Source organism: Daktulosphaira vitifoliae, unplaced genomic scaffold, assembly GCF_025091365.1.
Source record: "Daktulosphaira vitifoliae isolate Bord-2020 unplaced genomic scaffold, ASM2509136v1 Scaffold_2, whole genome shotgun sequence".
NCBI classification, from domain to species: domain Eukaryota; kingdom Metazoa; phylum Arthropoda; class Insecta; order Hemiptera; family Phylloxeridae; genus Daktulosphaira; species Daktulosphaira vitifoliae.
The window spans coordinates 29209850-29232500 of NW_026099573.1; the positions used below are offsets into that span (position 1 = coordinate 29209850).

The 22651-nt window shown below is 29.9% G+C and overlaps 3 protein-coding genes across 4 annotated transcripts in view; 1 reads left to right on the top strand and 2 right to left on the bottom strand.

The window, feature by feature from the left end:
• LOC126897227 (E3 ubiquitin-protein ligase MIB1-like) overlaps positions 1 to 4956 on the top strand; it is a 48332-nt gene extending 43376 nt beyond the window's left edge. Inside the window, exons 12-18 of the mRNA XM_050670651.1 lie at positions 101 to 326; positions 433 to 603; positions 2628 to 2872; positions 3254 to 3725; positions 3786 to 4170; positions 4409 to 4563; positions 4651 to 4956. Of these exons, the coding sequence (XP_050526608.1) occupies positions 101 to 326; positions 433 to 603; positions 2628 to 2872; positions 3254 to 3725; positions 3786 to 4170; positions 4409 to 4563; positions 4651 to 4791 (1795 nt within the window). The 3' untranslated portion in view covers positions 4792 to 4956. The remainder of the gene's footprint in view (positions 1 to 100; positions 327 to 432; positions 604 to 2627; positions 2873 to 3253; positions 3726 to 3785; positions 4171 to 4408; positions 4564 to 4650) is intronic.
• A 45-nt stretch (positions 4957 to 5001) lies between these two features.
• LOC126897239 (DNA polymerase epsilon subunit 2) lies at positions 5002 to 11176 on the bottom strand. Its single transcript, XM_050670701.1, has 10 exons — positions 10988 to 11176; positions 10749 to 10905; positions 10481 to 10665; positions 9608 to 9875; positions 8254 to 8381; positions 8053 to 8182; positions 6756 to 7000; positions 6297 to 6510; positions 6023 to 6220; positions 5002 to 5276 (listed from the first exon to the last, which is right to left on the bottom strand). Exons 1-10 carry the CDS (start codon positions 11059 to 11061, stop codon positions 5160 to 5162), a joined length of 1716 nt encoding a protein of 571 aa, XP_050526658.1. The 5' UTR covers positions 11062 to 11176; the 3' UTR covers positions 5002 to 5159.
• A 2240-nt stretch (positions 11177 to 13416) lies between these two features.
• Positions 13417 to 16984, bottom strand: LOC126897285 (SNAPIN protein homolog). 2 transcript variants are annotated; one of them, XM_050670786.1, is made up of 4 exons: positions 15647 to 15795; positions 14187 to 14456; positions 13936 to 14117; positions 13417 to 13866 (listed from the first exon to the last, which is right to left on the bottom strand). In XM_050670786.1, exons 1-4 carry the CDS (start codon positions 15656 to 15658, stop codon positions 13680 to 13682), a joined length of 651 nt encoding a protein of 216 aa, XP_050526743.1. In that variant the 5' UTR covers positions 15659 to 15795; the 3' UTR covers positions 13417 to 13679. The 2 variants fall into 2 exon arrangements, with proteins under 2 accessions (XP_050526743.1, XP_050526744.1); XM_050670787.1 differs by lacking the exons at positions 13417 to 13866; positions 13936 to 14117 and adding exons at positions 16286 to 16502; positions 16597 to 16984 and having other exon boundaries at positions 14308 to 14456; positions 15647 to 15936.
• Positions 16985 to 22651: the final 5667 nt, after the last annotated feature.

Below are 22651 nucleotides of genomic sequence, written 5' to 3' on the forward strand. Positions count from 1 at the left end.
AAATAAAACTGTGATAGGTAACTTGAATGGTTTTATAAAAACCATCGCACTTTTTACTCGTCGTCAGAGTACTCGTTAAATCTTTTTTTTTTTTTTTTAGTGCGATGAGCGTTCTATTGTCGAAATTGCCTCGTAGACACTGGTGGATGGTGGACGAGAAGAAAGACGACGGCTACACCGCCCTGCACTTGGCCGCCCTCAACAATCACACACAAGTCGCTCAACTGTTGGTGGAAGTCGGCCGAGCCGATACGGACGCGCGCAACGTTAACCTGCAGACTCCGCTGCACCTGGCCGTCGAACGGCAGCACGTGCAAATCGTAAGGGTATGTACCACGGCCGTCGCAAATGGCGTCCCGCGGCACTGTCGTTGCCCGCCCGGACGTTATTGCCGTCAATAGAGAAAACAATCGTGACATTTATCGTTTACAGTTGTTGGTGCGAAGCGGAGCCGATCCTAACGTGCCGGACAAGGACGGGGACACGGCTCTTCACGAAGCCCTGCGACATCACACTCTCCAGCAAATCCGTCAGATGCAACAGACGATCGGGACCACGGGACCGGCCACCGCCTCTGCCAATTGTTGTCAGACTGACAATAAGGTAACGAGCGATTGCTATAAGGGCGGCACGCGGTTAGACGTCGTAGTGTTGTCGCTATCGTGGAAAATTATTTGGCAATTACTCGTTATCAAAAAATTAATCGTTTCGCTAATTGTACAAAGTAAACGAATTCCAAATAATTGGGATTATCGAACAGATTTCCATGTATTTAAGCTAATTAGATTTCATTGAAAAAATAAAAATTGACCGTCAAATCGAGATACGAGCTAATCGGTTTTTTAGCGGAGAAAAAGATGTGTGAAATATTTGATTTTCCGGACTCGTAATCTCCGCGACACTATTGTTTTTCAAATGTAAACCAAATAATAAATAAATAAACTAATTCGCCGACTCGATTAGTTTTATTGTAATACTCGAAGAACATACGCGTACCGAGTAGATAAACACAGTGAATTACCCTTCACGAGGCTTCCTCTAAAATGGAAATCTGTGTCAGTTTATGGGCCGAGACGAAACCGTATAGCTTGCCAGAGGAAATCATCTCGGAAAAACGAGTATGTAGTCACGAGTCGACCGCTAAAAATAGTCTCGGGGTTGAGTCGAGCTCAGCCTCCCACAAGACTTATGATAATTAACTGTATTCGAACGAAAAAATATTAAATTCGTGACGGCTAAAAGTTTTACTCGCTGACGGTGGCGGGACTCGATTCGAATAAACTCATAAAAACTTCGGTACTTTTCTTGTTCGCGATTTCCATTTAGATAGAAACTCTTTGAATAGATTCAAAGAAAAGTTTACGCGAAATATTTTGCATATTTAGTAGAAACGAATTTTTATTTTTCACATCTCCACAAATCATTTCAATATTTCCAGTACCGACGACGAATAATATTAATATTCATTAATCTTTACAAATCGTCCAGTGCACAACATCTCAATTCTCTCTGGAAACTATTTCGATCAGATAGTATTTTTAATAATTTCAACGTTTTTATCTTTTTCAATTAATTTAATCTTTTTTTTTTATTTACTCGGCCGTTAATTATTTTCTAACCCGTCATTTAATTACGAGTATTTTTCGAAGCTCCGCGCATTTCTACGGCTTAGCGTTTGTTTATTAAAACGATCCTGTCGGTCGACCTAATGCACATTTTTAGTCTGCTTTTTAACCTCGGCGTATACTCATTTTGTCAAGTGTAGAAATCCTTTATAATATATATATATATATATATATCGCTTCGCAAATAACTCTAAGAAATTACTGTATTTTTAACATTTATTTACCAAAATAATTACGTATAATGGGCGACAAGGCACATTATTTTGTCATAAAATAAACAGCGCTTTATTATGATGGGAAAACTAATATATTATACATATATATGTTCCACCGCTATTTCCATATTATTTATTTTATTTTATATGAATTTATGGAATACTTAAAAACATACATCATAAAGTGTTGTTTATTGCGTAACAAATTATATTTAATTTTGTTTACTAATGAATGCGCTTATAGCATTACGGTTTATTTTTTAACTAGCTCTCCAAAAAAAAAATACGTATGTTTTTATGAAAACCAAGCACACGTGTTTACACATTTGGTATATATATTTCTAAGTAATGATCCAGAATTTATTATAATTAATTTAATTAGATAAATGTGAATTGTATTAAATATTTTCCAACAATATCTACAGATGTAAATAGAGTTGGCTCTTCTCGTATAAAATCTTTAAACGTTAATTTATATTACGGCATCTATCCGTTTTAGCTTTTATATAGTATACTTTATTAATTAGATTATAAATTTCTTAATATTTTAGATTGTTTTGTTTGTATATCGATTATCCCTATTTTATTATATGAATAGTATCGTAGGCGCCACAAGGGGGTATATTTTTGGGGGTACTAAATTAATTTTCCCCCGTCTTAAACAACAATATAATTTTATAAATTTTAGGGGAGGGGGGCAAATTATATTTTTGAGAAGCCTAGCCCTTTAATCGCGCCTATGAACAATTGTTATACTGAATTATTCAATAATTATTATATTTTTCAGTTGTTCAGCGGAGGTTCGATGTTAATGAAAACTGGTACTGATAAGAAAACATCGGTTTCTCTGCCAGCTTCTGGCGCATCAAATGCTGTTGGAAATTCTTCATCTAGTTCAATATCGAGTTCTATTACTTGCTTTTTAGCGGGTACCGGTCGAGCCGATTTGTATCAACGTAACAAAAAAGGTCAAACGCCGCTAGACCTTTGCCCAGATCCTGCTCTTCGCCGAGCTCTCATTAAATGTGCCAAGTAATTTTTTTTTCTACTATTTATGTTCTATCGACTATGTAAATTATTTTGTATCAGTGTCACGATTGTACGTCGAGAGCACAGCCGACGTACGATTATGACACCGATACCAGATGTCTTTTGGTCTGGTATCTGCTCCTTAAAAAAAGTCCTTTTTTAATATCTTACAAAATTCGTCTATTTCAACTGTCTTGTCGTTTACAATTTTTACTTTAGTCGTTCAAAACTCATAACTCATAAGTGTTATATATATATATATATATATATAACACATATTGAATGGGTACTTTTGAAAATTTAGTCTTTTGAATTCCGGGAGTGACTAACTATTCCCTTTTTCGTGTTATTCATTTACACACGCGTTTGTGTCACATGTTTTAGAGACAGACAACAGCAAGATACGGTCACAAACGTCGGAGCGTCGGCAATTCCATTACAATCATTGCCGCCTTCCACGTCTGCAGTTGCTTTTAACAAGATCGATTCTCCGCCATTGTCTCCTTCGCACTGTTGTAGCAACACTTCGGCGCCAAACAATAACAATATCAATTTGACGAGCAACACTACCCCTCGACATTCCGTCGCTCATCAGAATCTCGTGCAAAAACAATCAAATATCAGTGCTCCTCAAAACGCCTGTCAGCCGTCTCCGTATTCCGACAGCGAATCGAACGCCACCGATACACAATCGTTTGCCAGTAGTGCTCAACAAAAACCGATTAACAACGCGGTAGCTAATAAAACTCGAGCGTGTTGTTGTTATTGCGGAGAGGGCGCAAAACCCAATCCGACGGCCGGTAAACCCGACGATATCGAATGCTCATCTACAGCGAACCGCTCTCTCAAACCAACTGTAAGTCGACAGTTATTGCGCCGTAGACGATTTACTAAAGAACGTTTTTTTTTTTTACAGGTAGGCGAAAAAATCGACAACGGCGATATATCAGCGGATCCTCCACTTTTTCAAAGTGGACCGGTGGATCCACTTTCAGCGGACGAAATTATAAATTCACAAAGCAATACTTTGTCGGCCGACACAGCAGCAGTCCCTCGACAGTGTTGTGTCACATGTGCGTGCACGTGTTCATCCGCTGTATCAAGGTCTGTGACCCCTTCAGTACCTTCTCCTAATTATTGCAGTTTATCGGCGCCGGCTGCTGTTACTGCAAATCCCGCTATTAAAAATCATCATCTACACCATCACCATCATCACCATGTACCGCACTTGGATAACTTGAAGACATCGTCGTATAACACTAATGCTGCTGCTGGTAGGATTGGCGAACGACATTCTCAAGGTACTCTATTAATGTGTCCGAAAATCGTGTAAAAAATTCAAAAATAACCTTTTTCAATTACATTTACTATATTGCTATACAGTATTTTGCTGCTTCGTATGGTAACGAAGCGACATTAGTATGGCAACATAGTAATTCGATATATTATGCGTTATAAATTGAACGGAAATTTTATAAAAGCTATTGAAAAATTATTTGAAATAATAAATTATTGTATTTTTTTGTATAATTTTAATAGATTACTCTCCTCCGTCTTATGGTGCTGGAGATTCAATAATGAACAACGGAGGTTTAGCTCGTCCTACAAAGCCGTGTGGATCTCTCGATAAGAGTGATAATTTAGATGTTGTCGTAGTCAAGTTACAACAACAACTACAAGACATTAAAGAGCAAGTTAGTACGAAAAATCTGCTAATTTATAGAAATAAAAAATTATATGTACTCATTTCAAAATAATAATCGATATTAAAATGTTTATAGACAATGTGCCCGGTTTGCTTGGATCGTCTAAAAAATATGATCTTTATGTGTGGTCATGGGACTTGTCAGATGTGTGGTGATCGTATGCACGAATGTCCGATTTGTCGTAAACCAGTGACCAAAACTATACTACTTTATTAAATGTTCATAGTTTAAGTTATAAATTAAATTTTTATTTGTCATACTACATAATGTTACTTTTGTGTTAAATTGATGTTACTATTTATACAATTAATGACCAGTGACAAAAACAGAAACTACTAACGAATTATTTTATATGTGTATTTATAAGTTTCGTAAAGTAATGATTACTTAATACTTTAAAAAAATTAAAATATAAATGCTATGATATATTTTATAGTCAATTTTTATTGTTTGATACTTCTAAAGATCAACAAATAAGTATAAAAAAAATTTATTTATATAAATGTACATACTTTTTTTTATATATATATATATAAATTATACTAATACAACATTAAAGACTGTATTAAATGTTTATTTTATATTTAATGACCATATTCATCATCTACATCAACACTATCCAGAGGAATTTGACTTTCATCAGCTTTGCGTTCAGCTGTCATGTAGACAATAAAACTATATTGACGTTTGGAAAATGACGACTAAAAAATAATAACATAAGCTTAGAATCTTATTATTCTTAGATATTTTAATTATTTAATGATATAATGCAAGGCTAGGTATAAACGTTATAATAAGTTAAAGTAAAGTTAAATTTTTTGGCTTAGCAAAGATATGTTAAATACCTTTTTTTAAAATAAAATTCTAAATATTACATAAAATAACTTTTGTAAAAATGAAATCGAAAAATACTCATCTTCAACATTTAATTGTTAAACAAGTTATATATAACATTTATTTTATGATTTCTTGTTACTTAGTTTTACTCACTAGTTTTGGACAATAGGCCAGGCGGTCGCTATTTTTGGAAAAGTACCATATAAACTTGTCAAGTTATGATTATATATTATCAATAGTGCTAATAAAATTACTATCTTAATACACCTTTACTAAACGTTGGTTAAAAATATATAAATTTATATTAATGATAATGTTTAAAAATGCAGCAAATATCGAATTAAAGTATATAATAACATGATCTTCAGCTAATATTTGTTATTTCTTGTTCGAAACACAATTTTACTTCAATTATTTAATTTAACTTAAAATCACAATTTGTGTTAAACTAGACTAAATGTGTATTATAGTTTAAAAAAAAACTGTACTATCTAGCTTATATGCTATGTCTAATAGACTTGTAATCTTTGTTAGACTACAAAAACAAATCTGACTGTGTACTTTAATTACTTTACTAAGACATTATAATAAAATAATTTACAAAAATTACCGAATTAATAAAAACACATCCTGATCTCTGAGAATTTTCATCAGGGTTGATACAAAATGGAGGCGAATCTCCATCCGCCACACAAACTAGATCAGGCATAGGATATAAACTTAATGCTTGAGCTCTAGTCCAGTAAACTGGACAAATATCCGCAGGAAGAGAGACCAAATGAGATTGACTTTTCAATGTTTTAACATACTAAAATAGTAAATAATTTATTTTAAACATCAATGTAATTAAGCAACTATTAAATAAGTTAAAGATGTAAGATTACATTATTAGCCACATTTTGAGTACTAGTATTAACATTTAACATATTTTTCTGTAATTTTAGGTTCAATGCATTTCTGACAGTTTTTGTAATTAGATCAGCACGTACAATACATAGTCTCTGAGTGCAGTATCTCATATGCGTGGGGTTTGATGTAAATACTGTTTTAGGCAAAAGTTGTCTAAATTTTTGTGTTAAAAATTCTGGAAATGCAAGTCTGAAAACAAATAATAAAACATGTCTTTCATTTGATAAGATTTTCATCATTAAATAAATTAAAAAGTTTAATAGTAAATGAGATATTTGATAAAAAAGTAATCAAACTCAAAAATAGCCATTTCATATTTATCAACTTAGAATGCTTAATAATTTATTTAAATTATTTTTTTCTTTGTGAGCAGAGTTAATAAGATATTCATGAATTTAAAATTGTAGATTGTAAAATTTTAAAACAATACAAACTTTGGTAAGATATTAGCACAATGTCGATCATTGGGTCCTGGCAATACAACTAGAGTTGTATCCCTGACAATACGTTCACAATTAGCTACAATCCACTCTGCCAAGTTATTGAAATGACTTTGCAATTCGTTTGAATATTGAGATCCTGGTATAGCCGATGCACTTAAAAAGTCTCCCATCATTACGATTGCAGCAGGTGCATGGTCATTAAATCCCCTTAATAATATTTTTAGTTTACTAAGAACCTTGGATAAAAAAACGTACATAAATATTAATCACATTCATAAATAAAGTAAATATATCACTAAATCAAGGTAGCCTACAGAAAAATATTTCGGGTGTTAAAATAACTGATGACAGCCTAAGCCATATGGCTACATGTCCCCACGCCACAAAGCATATTTATAAGAAAGACTAAAGGAGTGTGAAAATCTCACAAAAATTTTCAAAAATGGGCCTGCAATACCCCTTAATTACAGCATAATATTAATCAATATACGTATTACAAAACAACTCACTTCATTATTAAAACATTATGAACTTTATTATTAAAAAATTAATTATAATACACCTATAAATAAACATTCAATATATTTTAATTACCCTATATGTAGACCTTACAAAGCCGACTTGCTCCCTCCCAAATAATGCTTCTAGTTTTTGGAATACTGTTAGTAAATATTACCATAGAAACTATTCCATATTAATAAATTTGGTGGCTAGGATTATACAGTAAACACTGGTTTTTACTTTAGATGACACAAAAAATTTTAGAGGGAACAACTGTCGTACCTTTTAGACTCCCTCTGAGCACCCTGCTATAAGTATATCATTACTAAACTAATCGAGCTATATAAAGTTTTATACAAATAATCAAAATATCTCGGATGCTAATTTTTGAGTTTAATATTATTAAAATTTTTCATCAACATAATATCTTTTCAATATCACAATTATTTATTTTTTTGTAAATAAATAAAAACATACACATTCTTCATTAAATTAACCAATTTGTAAATTGTTTATACATTTTTACTGTTGTTATTACATTATGTTAAATCATTTTAAAAATACTACAATTAGATTTGAATTAAATTAGAAAAGTGCTACAATAAGTATTATTTTCAAATTTTAACTATTCATGCTATTAATTAAGGGTCTTAATAATTAACGTAAATTAAACACGTTCAAAACGTTTTTTAGTCGTTTCAAAACATAAAAATAACGAACCTACATCATTGTATACATTCGTAAGTTTTAGGTTAAATATGTGATAATTTATTTTTGTATTAGTTACCTTCGCATTATCTAAATGAATATCACTAACAAATACAATCATACGTTTCTTTTGTTCCTCATAGGCTCTTAAAGTAGAGGAATTTGACTTAATGAAAATCTCATCATCTGTACAATCTCCAAAATAAATCCTGTAAAATATAAGTATGGAACAAGTATACAAAATTTACTAATATAGAAAATTATTAGATAAAATTATTACCTACTAATTTCAGCTTTTTCACCAGGTGGCAATGCCATATCAGAAACTTTAAAAATACAATCTATTTCATCATACAGTCCTTCAGCAAGTACACAACAATTTTCAGTAAAATATCCATTATGAAAATCGTAAAAAAAAATATATAAGGAATCATTTTATTATTTTTTTTTGTTATTAGGTATCTACTTTAACTAGCCCAATCTTATAAATAAACCGTCAGAAGTAACAAAAACACAGTTTTCTACCTCTGTACCTATACCTAAGCCCTCTACACTCAAGATATGGCATTTTTTATCTCTGTTGATATTCTCCTATGTCACTCAACTAAGAGGTAAGCGACTTATAGGATCAATGTACTCATCATGATTTTTTATACATAGAGCGATTGATTTATTTTTGATCGTTAAATTTCTCCTAAAATTATAATTATTAAATTTTTTTTTTAAATTTAATTAGTATTTTTTATTTTTTGGTATTTCAATAGTTCAACACGTTTTAGGTTTATCACTTATTCCCAATAAGGATACTAACTTTATTTTTTTCAATTTCAACATACATAATCAACTAATTTATTTAATAGATCATTAGTCTAGCCGATGATTTAATTAAGATAATGACAGGTTGATCACAACTTTTGAACTGATATTTCAGAAGTTATTAACATTTTTAAATGTAGACTGGAGTTGAGGTTCAGGCTATATTATTCCTTTCATATGCAACAGTCTGCCATTCTATATCTTATACTTGGTATAAAAATGATCATAAATCCTGAGCTACAAGTTCAAAAGTCATTATCAATCAATCATTTTTTATTATACAAACTAGTAGAATACATATATTACCGTTTAAAAAAATTAAGTTGGTTCCCCATAAGGAATAAAGACGATAGACTAAAAAAATATTTAACCGCTTGAAAATAAATACTACTTAAAAAAAACCAAAAAATATTCACATAATTACTATTTAAGAAAAAATCTAGTGGTTACAGTTATCAATCCACTGTATGTATAAAAATACTCTGATTTTTTTAAATTGTCGTTGCTAGAACAGTACCTTGTATCTCTAAAAATATCAGAAATGTTTTATAGATCAAAATGTACAGAAAGAAAAGTCAATTAATCAAGGGTCGAAACAAAGAATAATGCACAAAACCCAAGAATATGTCAACGTTGAAACAGTTTCTCACGCTTATGCATTATCAATGTTATTGATTTTTTTTTTTGTTTCAAGTCTTCTAAGAAATTCACGTTCTGGAGATAAAAGGTTTTGTTCCACCGATGACAATATCCTTCTTCTGTAGAAAAAACTATTAGTAAATTTATTATTATTTTCAATTGAGTCTCTAAAAGGATATTGTATTCGTGAGATCGATTTTTATAGCACCTGTTGGATCTTCTAAATAATATCGACCTTCTTTCAACTGGCTTATCATACCTAGGAGTATTATACTTCCAGGAGAATTTGAAGATTTATATCCACTTTGCCTCACAGCACTACCACAGCTCAACAAATAGTCTACATCACGTAATCGATCAGCAATAGTTTGACCACCGGCATTGTTACCATTGCTATTTCCTTTAGCAGTTTGTACTCGCAACATTCGCTGTCTCACTATTGTATATCTAATATATTAACAGCATAACACAAACATCAGGAAACTATTTTTCTTTATAAGTTATAAAACAAAAATATATATTATTTTTGAACAAAGTAGCAAAACAATTTTCAATTAAATAATTAAAATGCATAATTTATTTCATAATATTAATTATACGCCCAAAATACTAAAAAAATAATAGTACACTGTTTTAACGCCATATTAATTTATAAATAGAGTTCGAAATACTATGTATTTTTGTCATAAAATTGTTATTACCATTCTAATTATATCAATTGATAGTAGGTAAATATCTATATTAGATTTTCTAAATACTCGATATTAAATTTTAATAAGTTTAGTTATAGCTAAAGAAAAAGGATTACCTCAGAATTTTTTTTTTTTTTATGTTTCTATGTACACTTGTTACAGGTGTATAATGTACACCTAAACCTGTACACTGTACATAGAAGCATAGAGGTTGTGCAAATATAATCTAGTACTACATTTAAATGATCTTGGATGTGTTCAAAAAGTGGCTCAAAAAAAAATTTACAAATACATTAACAACTTAAAACTTATTTATAAAAATATAATTTAGTAAAAAATAATAATAAAGTAATATTAAACCTGTCTAAAAATTGTTGAATTTTAGCTTGAGCATCTCCAAATAATGATAACTGTGAATTATCTGTTATATCTTTAAAAAATTTCTTTTTTACAGGACAATATCGATATCTAAAATTGAAATTTTTAATACAGTCTCTAACTGCTAATGTATCTTGGGTATTGAGAACTTCAGAATCACAACAAAACTAATATATTAAACATAATTAAGAATTAACTTTAAGCATTTATCAATTAGAGATGACTATAATATAACTTTAACTGAAAATACCTTTAACGCTTTAACTAATAATTCAAAATTAACAAGTGTAGAAGTATTCTCATGTATAGAATTTTGAACATAATCTACAATTTTATCTAACCATATATCTCTTTCACGATCATTACACAGAGGTTCCAATTGTTTGACTAAATGACCACAAGCTTGTCTGGAATTTTAGTAATAATTTTAAATCAAACTCGGTATGATAAAAAAAAATTTAACTCTAATGTATAATAGTAATAGCATACTCTTGAATAGCAAATCCGTTTAAAGAAAACGTACTGATAATTCTTTTTCGCAATTTAATCAAATTATCGGACATTATAAAACAATTAATTCAATAATTAAATTAAAATATAAATAATTAGTTAAAATTATTTAACTTGAGACTTGAACGAAGTCGAATTTTTTTTTATTTATATTAATAAAGAAAATTGACAGATAATATTTGATAACTTTTGGCGGGTATATATTATCTTATCATTAACCTGTTCACGAGAATTTGTGTCCAATAGAGATGGAAAGTTTAGTTCATTAGTTCATAATTCATTCAAGTGAATAGTTCAAATGAACTATTCTTAAGTTCACTAATTTTATTGATCATGCTGATATTGTTTGGCAATGAACTATTCATTTTATCACTATTAGTATAGCAGTACACAGTTCAGTTGTAGTTCACACTACTTATGGGCAATTAAGTTATAAACTAACCCTTAACCTGAACATCATAAACTAAGAAAAAATTATTATCAATACCCTCATGGCTCATGTTATCATTATCACCTAATTCAAGGTAGATATATTGACCAGTAGTCCTAAGTTAAATCAGAAATCTGATCTAATATTTGTACATAGTATGAATTTATTTTATTGTTAAACAGTTAAAAACTGTGTAACATTTTAACAATATAATTTATTTGTTATCTAATTGTAAACAGCTATTAACCATTTACAGTATTTCGAACAACGAACCACAGAGAATTTTTAAAGAAGTTCGCGAACTATTTCATTTATACATTGCTACCAATTTTTTTCGAACTGTGAACTGTTAAGTTACAGGTACTGAAACAGTTCAGAATAGTTCAAATGAACTATTCGTTCACGAAATTAACATCTCTAGTGTCCAAGGCATCGAGATAAAAAAATTTACTGGAGCGTACTCGCAACCAAAAAACGAGCTGCCGTAATAACGACCGTTCCCATCGTGTAAAAATAAAACAATAGCTCAAATATTACTTATTTTATTTCAGAAAATTTATTTTAAAATTATTATATGTGGAATTTTAGGAGTATAAAAATTTAGAAATAAATGTTGGGTAATTAATCTTTTGGTTGGGTAGAAATTAATGTATAAATAAACCCAACCATTCATAGCTAATAAATTAAGAAATATGCTTCACTAAAAAAAACCCAGCACAGTGGGGATATGACATAATTGGATACAGTAAAGATTTAATCTGACAGTTATTAAAATCACTATCATAAACGCTTCAATGCAAATTTGTAGATAGTGTTTATTTCTTAGAAAATGATGGATAATTACAACAACAACATCAACTTCAATTCCCTTAATTATATCTAATATATATCTTAGATTCAAAAATATAATATATAATTTTTATAATAAATTGTTTTCAAATTATTATTGATTTTGATTTTTAATATATTAAAAGTAATCATTTTTAACCTACTTTCATTGTGAAAGTTTTATTTTAGATAACTTTTAACTCAACTTGCAAATTTTAATTGACATCATTAAATAGTAAAATATGGTATTGTTACAATTAATATGGAGTCAGCAAATTTTATAATTACTATTTACGGTAAATTTATCAGAAAAGATCAAATTTTTATCGTAATAGATCACTTAAATAGAAATCATAATAATTTCTAATTAACTTATGGTGTTTAAAAAGATTTTACAGTTGAAATATGCAGAACTGAATTAATTTTAATGATTTACTTTAGCTAAAATAAAAAAAAATATCTACTCAATTGAGTGTATTATAAAATTTGATTATAATTGTAAAAATCCATTGTTAAATTGAGGTGAAACTAAAAATACATTTTTTTTAGATTTATGATTTATATAACATGTTTCAAAAAAAATTTTAATGTTATAGACTGGTAGTAGCACACACAAAAAGTTTAAAAATTAACAAATTACAAAGTAAAATTATTTACTTTTGTAGTTGAATATTTTTATAATATCAAATCTAATTTGACAATAAATACTTTATAAATATTAGAAATGAAAGATTTTAATTGCTTGTATAGATAAAAAAGTTTAAGTTACTTTTCATTTGAATAAGGGATTTTTTTCAATTTTTAATGGTAATGTCTTCAACTAGATACGATATGTGATCTTTTGACATATAGTTCATCAAAATCGGTCCTATGAGAACTGAAAAAAGGGGCAACAGACACAAAAAAAAAATACATCATGGTAAAATTAATACCTTATTAGCTTCCCATCGAAGCTAAAAGAAATGATCATAAAAGTTTTAAATGTTAAAAAAGTGAGTTCCCTAGAAGTTAACAGGTTTAAAAAAAGTTGAATTTTTCTCAAAATTTAGATCAATTTATTATTTTATTATATTTTAATTTAAAATTAAAATCTATAAAAAATAATATATTAGTTTTAAAAATAAAATATTTTTAATTTAATAATAAGCACTTAAAATGTATGTTTATTTAATAAGTTTCAATTTTATTCCTATTTTGAAAATAACAATATTTTATATATTGCACAAAATTTAAAGAATTATAAATTGAATTTTACATTAAAAGTCAAAAATTTACAATAAAGAAATAAAACAATTTAATTTATAAATACAATGATTAAAATAACTATTTCTTATTAATTGATAATTATTATTAACAACAAGTAACAATAAGTTGGATGAACTTTAAAATTTTTCATTATATAAATGAATACAATCATGTTCTGTAAAACTTATAAACTACTAATGATTCACCAGGCACTTTACGAGTGATAATAATATTGTGTGCCATTGAAAACTCCTGAGCCATAAAATGAGCAATTTTTTCGGGATTATTATAATTAATCATCAATAAATAAAATACACCATTATCTGCTAGCACCCTGTTAATTTGAGGTAGTACTCTAAGAATAATAATAAACATTACATATACAGACTAAGTTAATGAAATAATAACTATCTAATTTTTTTACCTTCTAATTACATCAGCACCATCTACTGGGCCTCCACACCATGCATGTTTTATGTCACTGATTTTACCATCAACATCTCCTTCATTTACAAAAGAGCGCACATATGGTGGGTTGAATATTATTATATCAATAGATTTAGACTGAAATATCCAATCCAATAGATTCGCATTTATCACATCAACCTAATCCATAAAAATGGTAAAGATTTATTATTAATAATTTTACAAATACTATATAATTATTATAATTACATTAACATTATTTAATGAACAAGTTTCAAGTGTTGTATGACATGCTTGAAGGTTTATGTCAACAGCTATACATTGTACAGTAGAACCCAATGTTTTTTTTAATGCAGCAGTAATAACCCCTGAACCACTACCAAGTTCTAAAACTAAGCAACCTCCTTTATCAATTATTTTTTTCAAATTATTCAAATCGTTTTCAAGGGCATCTAACAGTAAAAATGTGTCTTCCGAAGGTTCATAGACATCATCCCCAACTGAATTAGAATTCCAATCCTAAATAAAAAATAACATTATTAATTTTTTTATTAATATCTAACAGAGTCTGACTGGGAGGCCAACAGCCTAAATGGCACAATAATTGTGAAGGCCCAGCTCACACCAAAAAATATTTGTAATGTTCCATAACAAAAAATAATGAGAAAAAAAATCAAAAGTGAATTTTATAAACTGAATTATGCTAATCATATTAGGCCTCAGTTTATAAACAGCATACCAAGGGACAATTTTCCTCTTAACCCCCTAGCTAGTGTGTCCCTGTCCCTAAAATAAATGTTTTTCATATATAGTGTTCAGTAATTAAGGAAATGTGTATTTATGATCTCATTATTTATAACAATTGACCAGTTCCTTACCTACTGAACATACATATATATTAATATGATATATATTTTCTTATTTTACTATATATATTTGCAGAGTGATTCATTTATCATAACTCATTAAATTACAAAATGAAAATAATTTCAGAAATATTTTCTTTGTTTTTTTTTTTTTTTAGTTACATATACTTTTTTATTTATCAACTTTTAAGTACCTTTTTGTTTCATCCCTTATACCATATAAGACTTATAGTAGACCAACTTATATTATAAGTATGTCGACTTTATTTTTTTATAGTAACATATATGAAGAGTGAATGTGTCAAACGTTCTATGTGCCAAAAAAGTGAAAAATTGTTTTATTTCTGATTTATGTTCTATGTGCCAAAGGCCACAATCTTGTATGTGTTTCAAATGTCAATTAAATTTTTTACTTGTACAAAATTGCATTCATAGATGGTGTTCGATATGTGAGACATGCCCATGTTACTATTGTTTTTTGTGTTTTCTGAACAAATATGTTTTTGGCATATAGAACGTTTGACACATTCACTCTTCACATATTTAACTAGCTTACATAAAATAATCTAATTAAGAGAATAACTGTTCAATAATAATTTTTGAACCTGTAATTTATCAGAGAAAGTATAATTATTTTCATTATTAGACATTTATCAACTATACTCTTCCTTTCGCTTATCAAAATAATGAAAAGTAAGTAAAAAAATTTTAATAAATTTTGAAATACTGGTCCAAAAGATGTTGTTAACCCGTCAGTTACTTAATTAGATCATTTTCAAATTTGACAACCTTATAAAAGTGAATGATAAATGGATCATTCTGTATATTATTAATTTTACTTACTGGTGTTTCCATTTGTATAATTTCTATTGATTAGTTATTAAGAGCTATGATTGTTTTTAACTATAAACTATTAGATATATGTTGAGTTTTTACTGATATTCTTCTTCACTAGTAATATTTAGCTCTTCCTCATTTTCATTACCAATCTTAATTTCATTTATTATATCTTCAATATTTGGTTCTTCTTCTTGTTGGAATGGTTTATTTATCTGAGGAGTATTAGGTTCCAAAAGTGAACGGCGTTTATTTTGTTCACGATCTATTTTAGCTGACAAGTTTTTCAAACGTTCCTTAAATTAAAAAAAAAAACAGCTAATACTTCATTTTATTTAACATAAGGAAAATTACATTGAAATTATATAAATAAATAAATATAATTAACTCAACCCCACTAAAAGCACTTGAAAAAATTTGTTTTCAAAATACTCATATACGCTGATTTTTTTTTTAATCTTTTTTGTGGTGTTGGGTTAATTTTATTAGACACCAAATTTTTTAATTAAATATTTTTTAATTTTTACTAAACTCCTCAATTTCTTCAATTTAGCCATACACACCAGTGATACTGGAATTTATTTTAAATCTTTAATTTTAATTATACAAATATCAATTGTCAATAAAACTATAATTTATGTTTACCTGAGTAGTCTCAAGAATATTGCCAACTACAGTTATTTTTAAACGTGTATTTACAAGTCGAGTACAATATTTATCTAAATTATTAGGTAATGAATCACTTGAGTTTTCTGAGGAAGTGTTGCTTGAAATTGAAGATTTATAATGTTGTACAAGAGACAGTTGTTTCAATTCTGAAGCTAAAGAATCTAATTGAAGTTTTAAATCAAGTTGACTCAATCTACAAAAATATATTTAAATTATTAAACTTATAATACATTGAAAATAAAATAACATGAATTTAGTTAAATATATCAAATGAATTGAAGACATACCTAGTACACTGAATAGTTGCGTCTAAACGATCAATAGCTGGTTTTAGTAAGGATGTTATTCCATCAGCTAATGTGTCTCGTGTTGCAACACAAAAATCGTCTTGTAATTGATCACCTGTTGTTATATCATCTACTGCAGTGACACTACAATTACTATTAGTGTCTTCTAAGTCTTGTTCTTGTTGATCCAAATCCATTACCCAATATTAATTGGGATGTACAACAAAGAATTTGGAGAATCAAAGTCAAAAACGTAGTATGTAAAACAAATTGATTATAATTAATTATTTGCGACAATCATAATAGAGCCTATTACTTAAACATTTTTTTGTTGAGTATGCTTTATTTCACACGTGAGCTAAGACAAATTATAAGATAACAACAGAGATAAGAGCATCACAAGCTTTATAACAATTGATAACAACGAAAATAAAGTGTACGTACTTATTATAAATATATATATATATATATAAATGTCTCAGATCTAACTGAAAACAATTAAAATTTTTGATACAATTATCATTTTGTTTGAATTTTTTCTAATTAATTATTTCCCTCTTAGACTAATTTTAAAACATATTTTTAGCTTCGATGCGAAGCTGAGAAGGTATTGGTTTTACTAAGATGTGTTTTTTTTTTTTTTGTGTCTGCTACCACTTTTTCTCAGCTCTCACCGAACCGATTTTTTTCAATGATACGTCAAAAGATCACAAATCATATCTAGTCGAAGACATTACCCTTAAAAATTTAAAAAATTTCCCTCGTTCCCCGTAAATGGGGGAAACCTCCGAAAAAATTACAAATTTAAAAATGGCTATTTTTCGAAATTTTTTCAATTTTTTTTACTAAAAATTGCCGTAACTTTTTTAAAAATGAACATATCAATATAATTCTTTTTTTTTGTAAATGCATGATGTCATTACCTATCATTTGGTATATTTTTTTTATAAATCTGACTTTTTACCTGCCCACAGGGGGGGATTTAAAATGACAACTTTTTTACAAAAAATTAATTTTTTCAACTTAACTTTTGAAAGTGTTCCGGAAAGTCTGACACTTTTATATATATCTTAAATTAAAGCTAATGTAATTTACTTTATTATGCAAAAAAAAAAATTTCGGACTTTATTTTATCTTCATGGTGAAAATAGACATCAAAGTTTATAAAAAAATACGATTTTTGTAAAAAAATTCATTTTTATATTTTTAACTTTATAATGCTATAACTTTTTGAAAGATGTATGGATCAATATAATTTTTTTTTTATAGATGCATGATGTCTTTACCTATCATTTGGTATATATTTTTTTTATATCTGACCCTTTACCTGCCCACAGGGGGGGATTTAAAATGACCACTTTTTCACAAAAAATTTACTTTTTCAACTTAAATTTTGAAAGTGTTCCGGAAAGTCTGACACTTTTATATATATCTTAAATTAAAGCTAATGTAATTTACTTTANTCCACCAATTTTTTAAAATTAAACACTATCTAAAGATTTGCATCGAAGCGTTTTTTTTTTATAGTGATTTTAATCACTGTCAGATATCATTATACTTGATCCATCTAAACCACGTCACCACTGTGCCGCGACCCCCCTGTGCTGGGTTTTTTTTTAATATTTATCACTAATAAGAAAAATAATAAAAAAAAATGTATTTTTTTAAAATTTCAAAATATCCACTTCAGTGAACGTGTGCAGTATGCTTGTCTATACTCTATGTATTAATAAAATACTTTATAACTCAATGAGTGACTAAGTATGATTAAGTGCGGGTAGTTGAAGTGGAGTCTGGCGTCTTATGCTATAAAAGAATTGTAATGAAGCTGAAAGTTGAAAAGAGATGAAAAGTAAAGTAGTAGATGTGGTTAGGAAAAGTGACAGAATTATAGTCATAAAATTAAGTTTCGAGGAAAGTGTCCAATGTAGTAAATGCCTATGCAATACGAGTATTGAGGACGTGATGAAATATACAAAGTAGTGTTTTGGCGAGAGGTGATGGATGGAGATTGGAATGGACATGTCGGTAATGAGGGGAGAGCATATGAAAGAGTACACTTTAAAAAGTTTTAAACGTTTTAGTGGTATTTGAAAGAAATCGCAAATTTCAGAAAAATGTTATTGTCGTACAAAAACTTATTTTAAATTGTGTTTTCAAGAAATTACTGTGAACGTCATTAATCCCCGTGGATAGGAGATAAGAGAATACTTGCACGGCTCGTCTGTAGGTTGCGAGAGACGACCAATGAGGTTGCGTCACCTGACATAACCTCGTAGCCGGTGTAAAATTTTGTCAAAAAGTATGAGGAGTCTTGAACATAATTCAGTGGGAACAACGATGCCGGAAAAAAAATCATGAATTTCATAGTATCATCACATGATTTTGCTCCGATTAATACTCGTTATGGATAGAGGGAAGAACATTATGTAACTTATAAGCGCGGGAGTAATAGATCACAGATTGACCGTTTTATGTGCAACAGAGAGAGCCTAAAGTGAGTTTGAGATTGTAAAGTCACCTTAGGCGAGAGTGTGACTACACGACACAGACTCGTGGTAATGGAGCTGTACACCATAGCTCCGTTACAACATTAGCTGGAAGAGAGTATNGATTAAGTGCGGGTAGTTGAAGTGGAGTCTGGCGTCTTATGCTATAAAAGAATTGTAATGAAGCTGAAAGTTGAAAAGAGATGAAAAGTAAAGTAGTAGATGTGGTTAGGAAAAGTGACAGAATTATAGTCATAAAATTAAGTTTCGAGGAAAGTGTCCAATGTAGTAAATGCCTATGCAATACGAGTATTGAGGACGTGATGAAATATACAAAGTAGTGTTTTGGCGAGAGGTGATGGATGGAGATTGGAATGGACATGTCGGTAATGAGGGGAGAGCATATGAAAGAGTACACTTTAAAAAGTTTTAAACGTTTTAGTGGTATTTGAAAGAAATCGCAAATTTCAGAAAAATGTTATTGTCGTACAAAAACTTATTTTAAATTGTGTTTTCAAGAAATTACTGTGAACGTCATTAATCCCCGTGGATAGGAGATAAGAGAATACTTGCACGGCTCGTCTATAGGTTGCGAGAGACGACTAATGAGGTTAGGTCACCTGACATAACCTCGTAGCCGGTGTAAAATTTTGTCAAAAAGTATGAGGAGTCTTGAACATAATTCAGTGGGAACAACGATGCCGGAAAAAAAATCATGAATTTCATAGTATCATCACATGATTTTGCTCCGATTAATACTCGTTATGGATAGAGGGAAGAACATTATGTAACTTATAAGCGCGGGAGTAATAGATCACAGATTGACCGTTTTATGTGCAACAGAGAGAGCCTAAAGTGAGTTTGAGATTGTAAAGTCACCTTAGGCGAGAGTGTGACTACACGACACAGACTCGTGGTAATGGAGCTGTACACCATAGCTCCGTTACAACATTAGCTGGAAGAGAGTATACGAAACCAAAAAGAACGCAGGAGGAGAATTAAGGATTTGGCGGTGGAAATCGAAAGGCGAAAAAGAGTTTTTAAAGACTGTAAGAAGGAAAATGGCGTGCGATGTCGAGGAGGGAGACATAAATGACACGCGGAATAAATTTACCAGTAGAGTAAAGAATACTGCAGAGAATATTGTTGGCCAGAGTAGGAGTAAAATCACTTTTACTCTCCAAGAGAGTTTGAGTTACCGAGAAACGAGGAAACCCGATGGCGGAACGATGATGTTCAGAAAATCGTAGAAATTAAAAAAGAGCAGTTTAAAGTATGGCAGGAGAGTAGAAAGAGAGAAGATTGTACGGAGTAGAAATGCTTGTACAAAGAAACCGAGTGTGCGGTAAGTAAGGCGAATTTTAAGAGGTATGACGAGTTTTATGATAGGCTAGGAACAAAGAAAGATAAGAAATAAGTCTATTGACTTGCAAAAGTAAGAGAAAAATAGTCTAAAGATTATCAACAAATATAAAGTGTATAAAAAGTGATGATAAGACGGTTGGGTTATGACCATGTGAAAAAAGATGGGAAGAGTATTTTGAAATATTACTGAATGACGTGTATACGAGACATTATAAGATATCTCGTATAACGAGGGACTGGTAGATTTAACTGGTGAGAAAGACGTATGAGAGGCTGTGAGATCATTGAGGAGAACCCAACCGGACGGGTGTAGTGGAGAGAAGCGTCTAGCGTCTTATGCGATAAAAGAATTTCAATGAGGCTGAAAGGTAAATTCTACAAGATTGTAGTGAGGCCAGCTATGATGTATGGTTCAGAGTGTTTGGCGGTTGATAAGGAAGTAGAGCAGAGATGAAAATGCTTAGATGGATGAGTGGAGTGACTAGAGAAGATAGAATAAGAAACGAGCATATAAGAGGAAGTATAGGTGTAGCGTCAATCGTGGATAAGATAAGAGAAAATAGACTTAGATGGTTTGGTCATGTTATGAGGAGAGAAGAATCGGAAGCTGTAAGAATAGTTATAGATATGAATGTTGAAGGAATAAGAGGTAGAGGAAGACCAAAAAAGAGATGGCGGGATATATTGAATGCAATATGGGGACAGCTGATGTGATCGTAGATGATGTGGGACATCCGGTTTTTGTTTTAGTTGTGGTTTACGGCTTCTTTCTTAATGAGAACCGTTAACAATGCTTCATTTAATGAAGTCAACGACGATACAGAATAACTGAAACGTGTTATAACAAGTCATGAAACGTGGGTTATGAATATGACGTTGAAACTAAGGCTCAATCGTCCCAATGGAAGAATTTTGGATCGTCAAGACTGAAAAAGGCTCAACAAGTACGATCGAGCGTGAAGGTTATGCTCACTGTGTTCTTCGATTTTAATGGCATAGTGCATCATAAATTCTTGCCACGAGGTCAATAAAGAGTACTACCTACAAGTTCAACGCCATTTGCGTGAAGTAATCCGAAAAAAACGCCCGGATTTGTGACAAAACAATTCATGGCTTTTGCACCTGTTCAAATTTCATTGCTTGTTCGTGAATTTTTGGGCAAAAATAGTACTGTAACGATGCCCTAGCCTCCATATTCGCCAGACAGGGCTCCATGTGTTCTATTTCCAAAAATAAACAGAACTTTAAAGGCCCGTCGTTGTTTTACAAGCAAAGACGACATTAAAAGTGCATCGCTGAATGTGCTGAAGACTATCCCAAAGATTGGGTTTGAGCAGTGTTTCAAAGATTGGATAAAGCATTGGTACAAGTGCATAATATCTAACGGGGACTTTTTTGAAGACGACAACCTTATAGTTGACGAATTAACAAATATTTTTTTTCAAAAAACGAACTTTCCCGTTATTTTCTGAAAACACCTTGTAACTTCACAGATGAAATGCCTTTATAAACTTAATTAAATTGCTTATTTTATCTTATCTGAAATGAAAGTCTATTTAATATTAGACACCGTTTTTACCGTAATGTTTACTTTCATAGCACTAATTAGTAAAATCAATCAACTTTTCGAACAATTAATTAAAAAAAAAAACAATTACAGACCCCTTGTTAGTCATTTAAATTATTTAATTAACAACCTGATAATTGATAAAAAAATAAAAATAATTAGTGTGCTGTAACAACAGACATTCTCTACATAAGTGTAACGACTTGATGTGTAATAAAGTATTTATAAAAAAAAATTGATTAATCTTTGTTTTCGTTTATAATATTAGGTATTAATTTTACTATGATGTGTTTTTTATATTTTTTTGTATCTGTTTCTACTTTTTCTCAACTCTCACCGAACCGATTTCTTTCAACGATACGTCAAAAGATCACAAATCGTTTCTAGTCGAAGACATTACTCTTAAAAAATTGAAAAAGTTTTCCTCGTTCCCCGTAAATGGGGGAAATCTCTAAAAAAATTACTAATTTAAAAATCGCTAATTTTTTCACCTAAAACTGCCATAACTTTTTCAAAAATGAACAAATAAATATTATTTTTATTTTTATAGATGCATAATGTCTTTACCTATGATTTGATATACATTTTTTACAAATTTGACTATTTACCTGCCCACAAGAGGAATTAAAAATTA

Bases quoted from the DNA above. Each gene is read 5' to 3' on its own strand.
- LOC126897239 (XM_050670701.1), bottom strand. From the start codon at position 11,061: ATGTCCGATAATTTGATTAAATTGCGAAAAAGAATTATCAGTACGTTT. The intron at 7,001-8,052 runs GTAACTAATACA...TTTTTATCCAAG, and splicing joins TTCATTTAGATAATGCGAAG to GTTCTTAGTAAACTAAAAAT. The intron at 6,511-6,755 runs GTTTGTATTGTT...ATTTGTTTTCAG, and splicing joins TGTGCTAATATCTTACCAAA to ACTTGCATTTCCAGAATTTT.
- LOC126897285 (XM_050670786.1), bottom strand. The intron at 14,118-14,186 runs GTAATTATAATA...TTTATGGATTAG, and splicing joins GTTCATTAAATAATGTTAAT to GTTGATGTGATAAATGCGAA. The intron at 13,867-13,935 runs GTAAAAAAATTA...TATTATTCTTAG, and splicing joins GGTGCTGATGTAATTAGAAG to AGTACTACCTCAAATTAACA.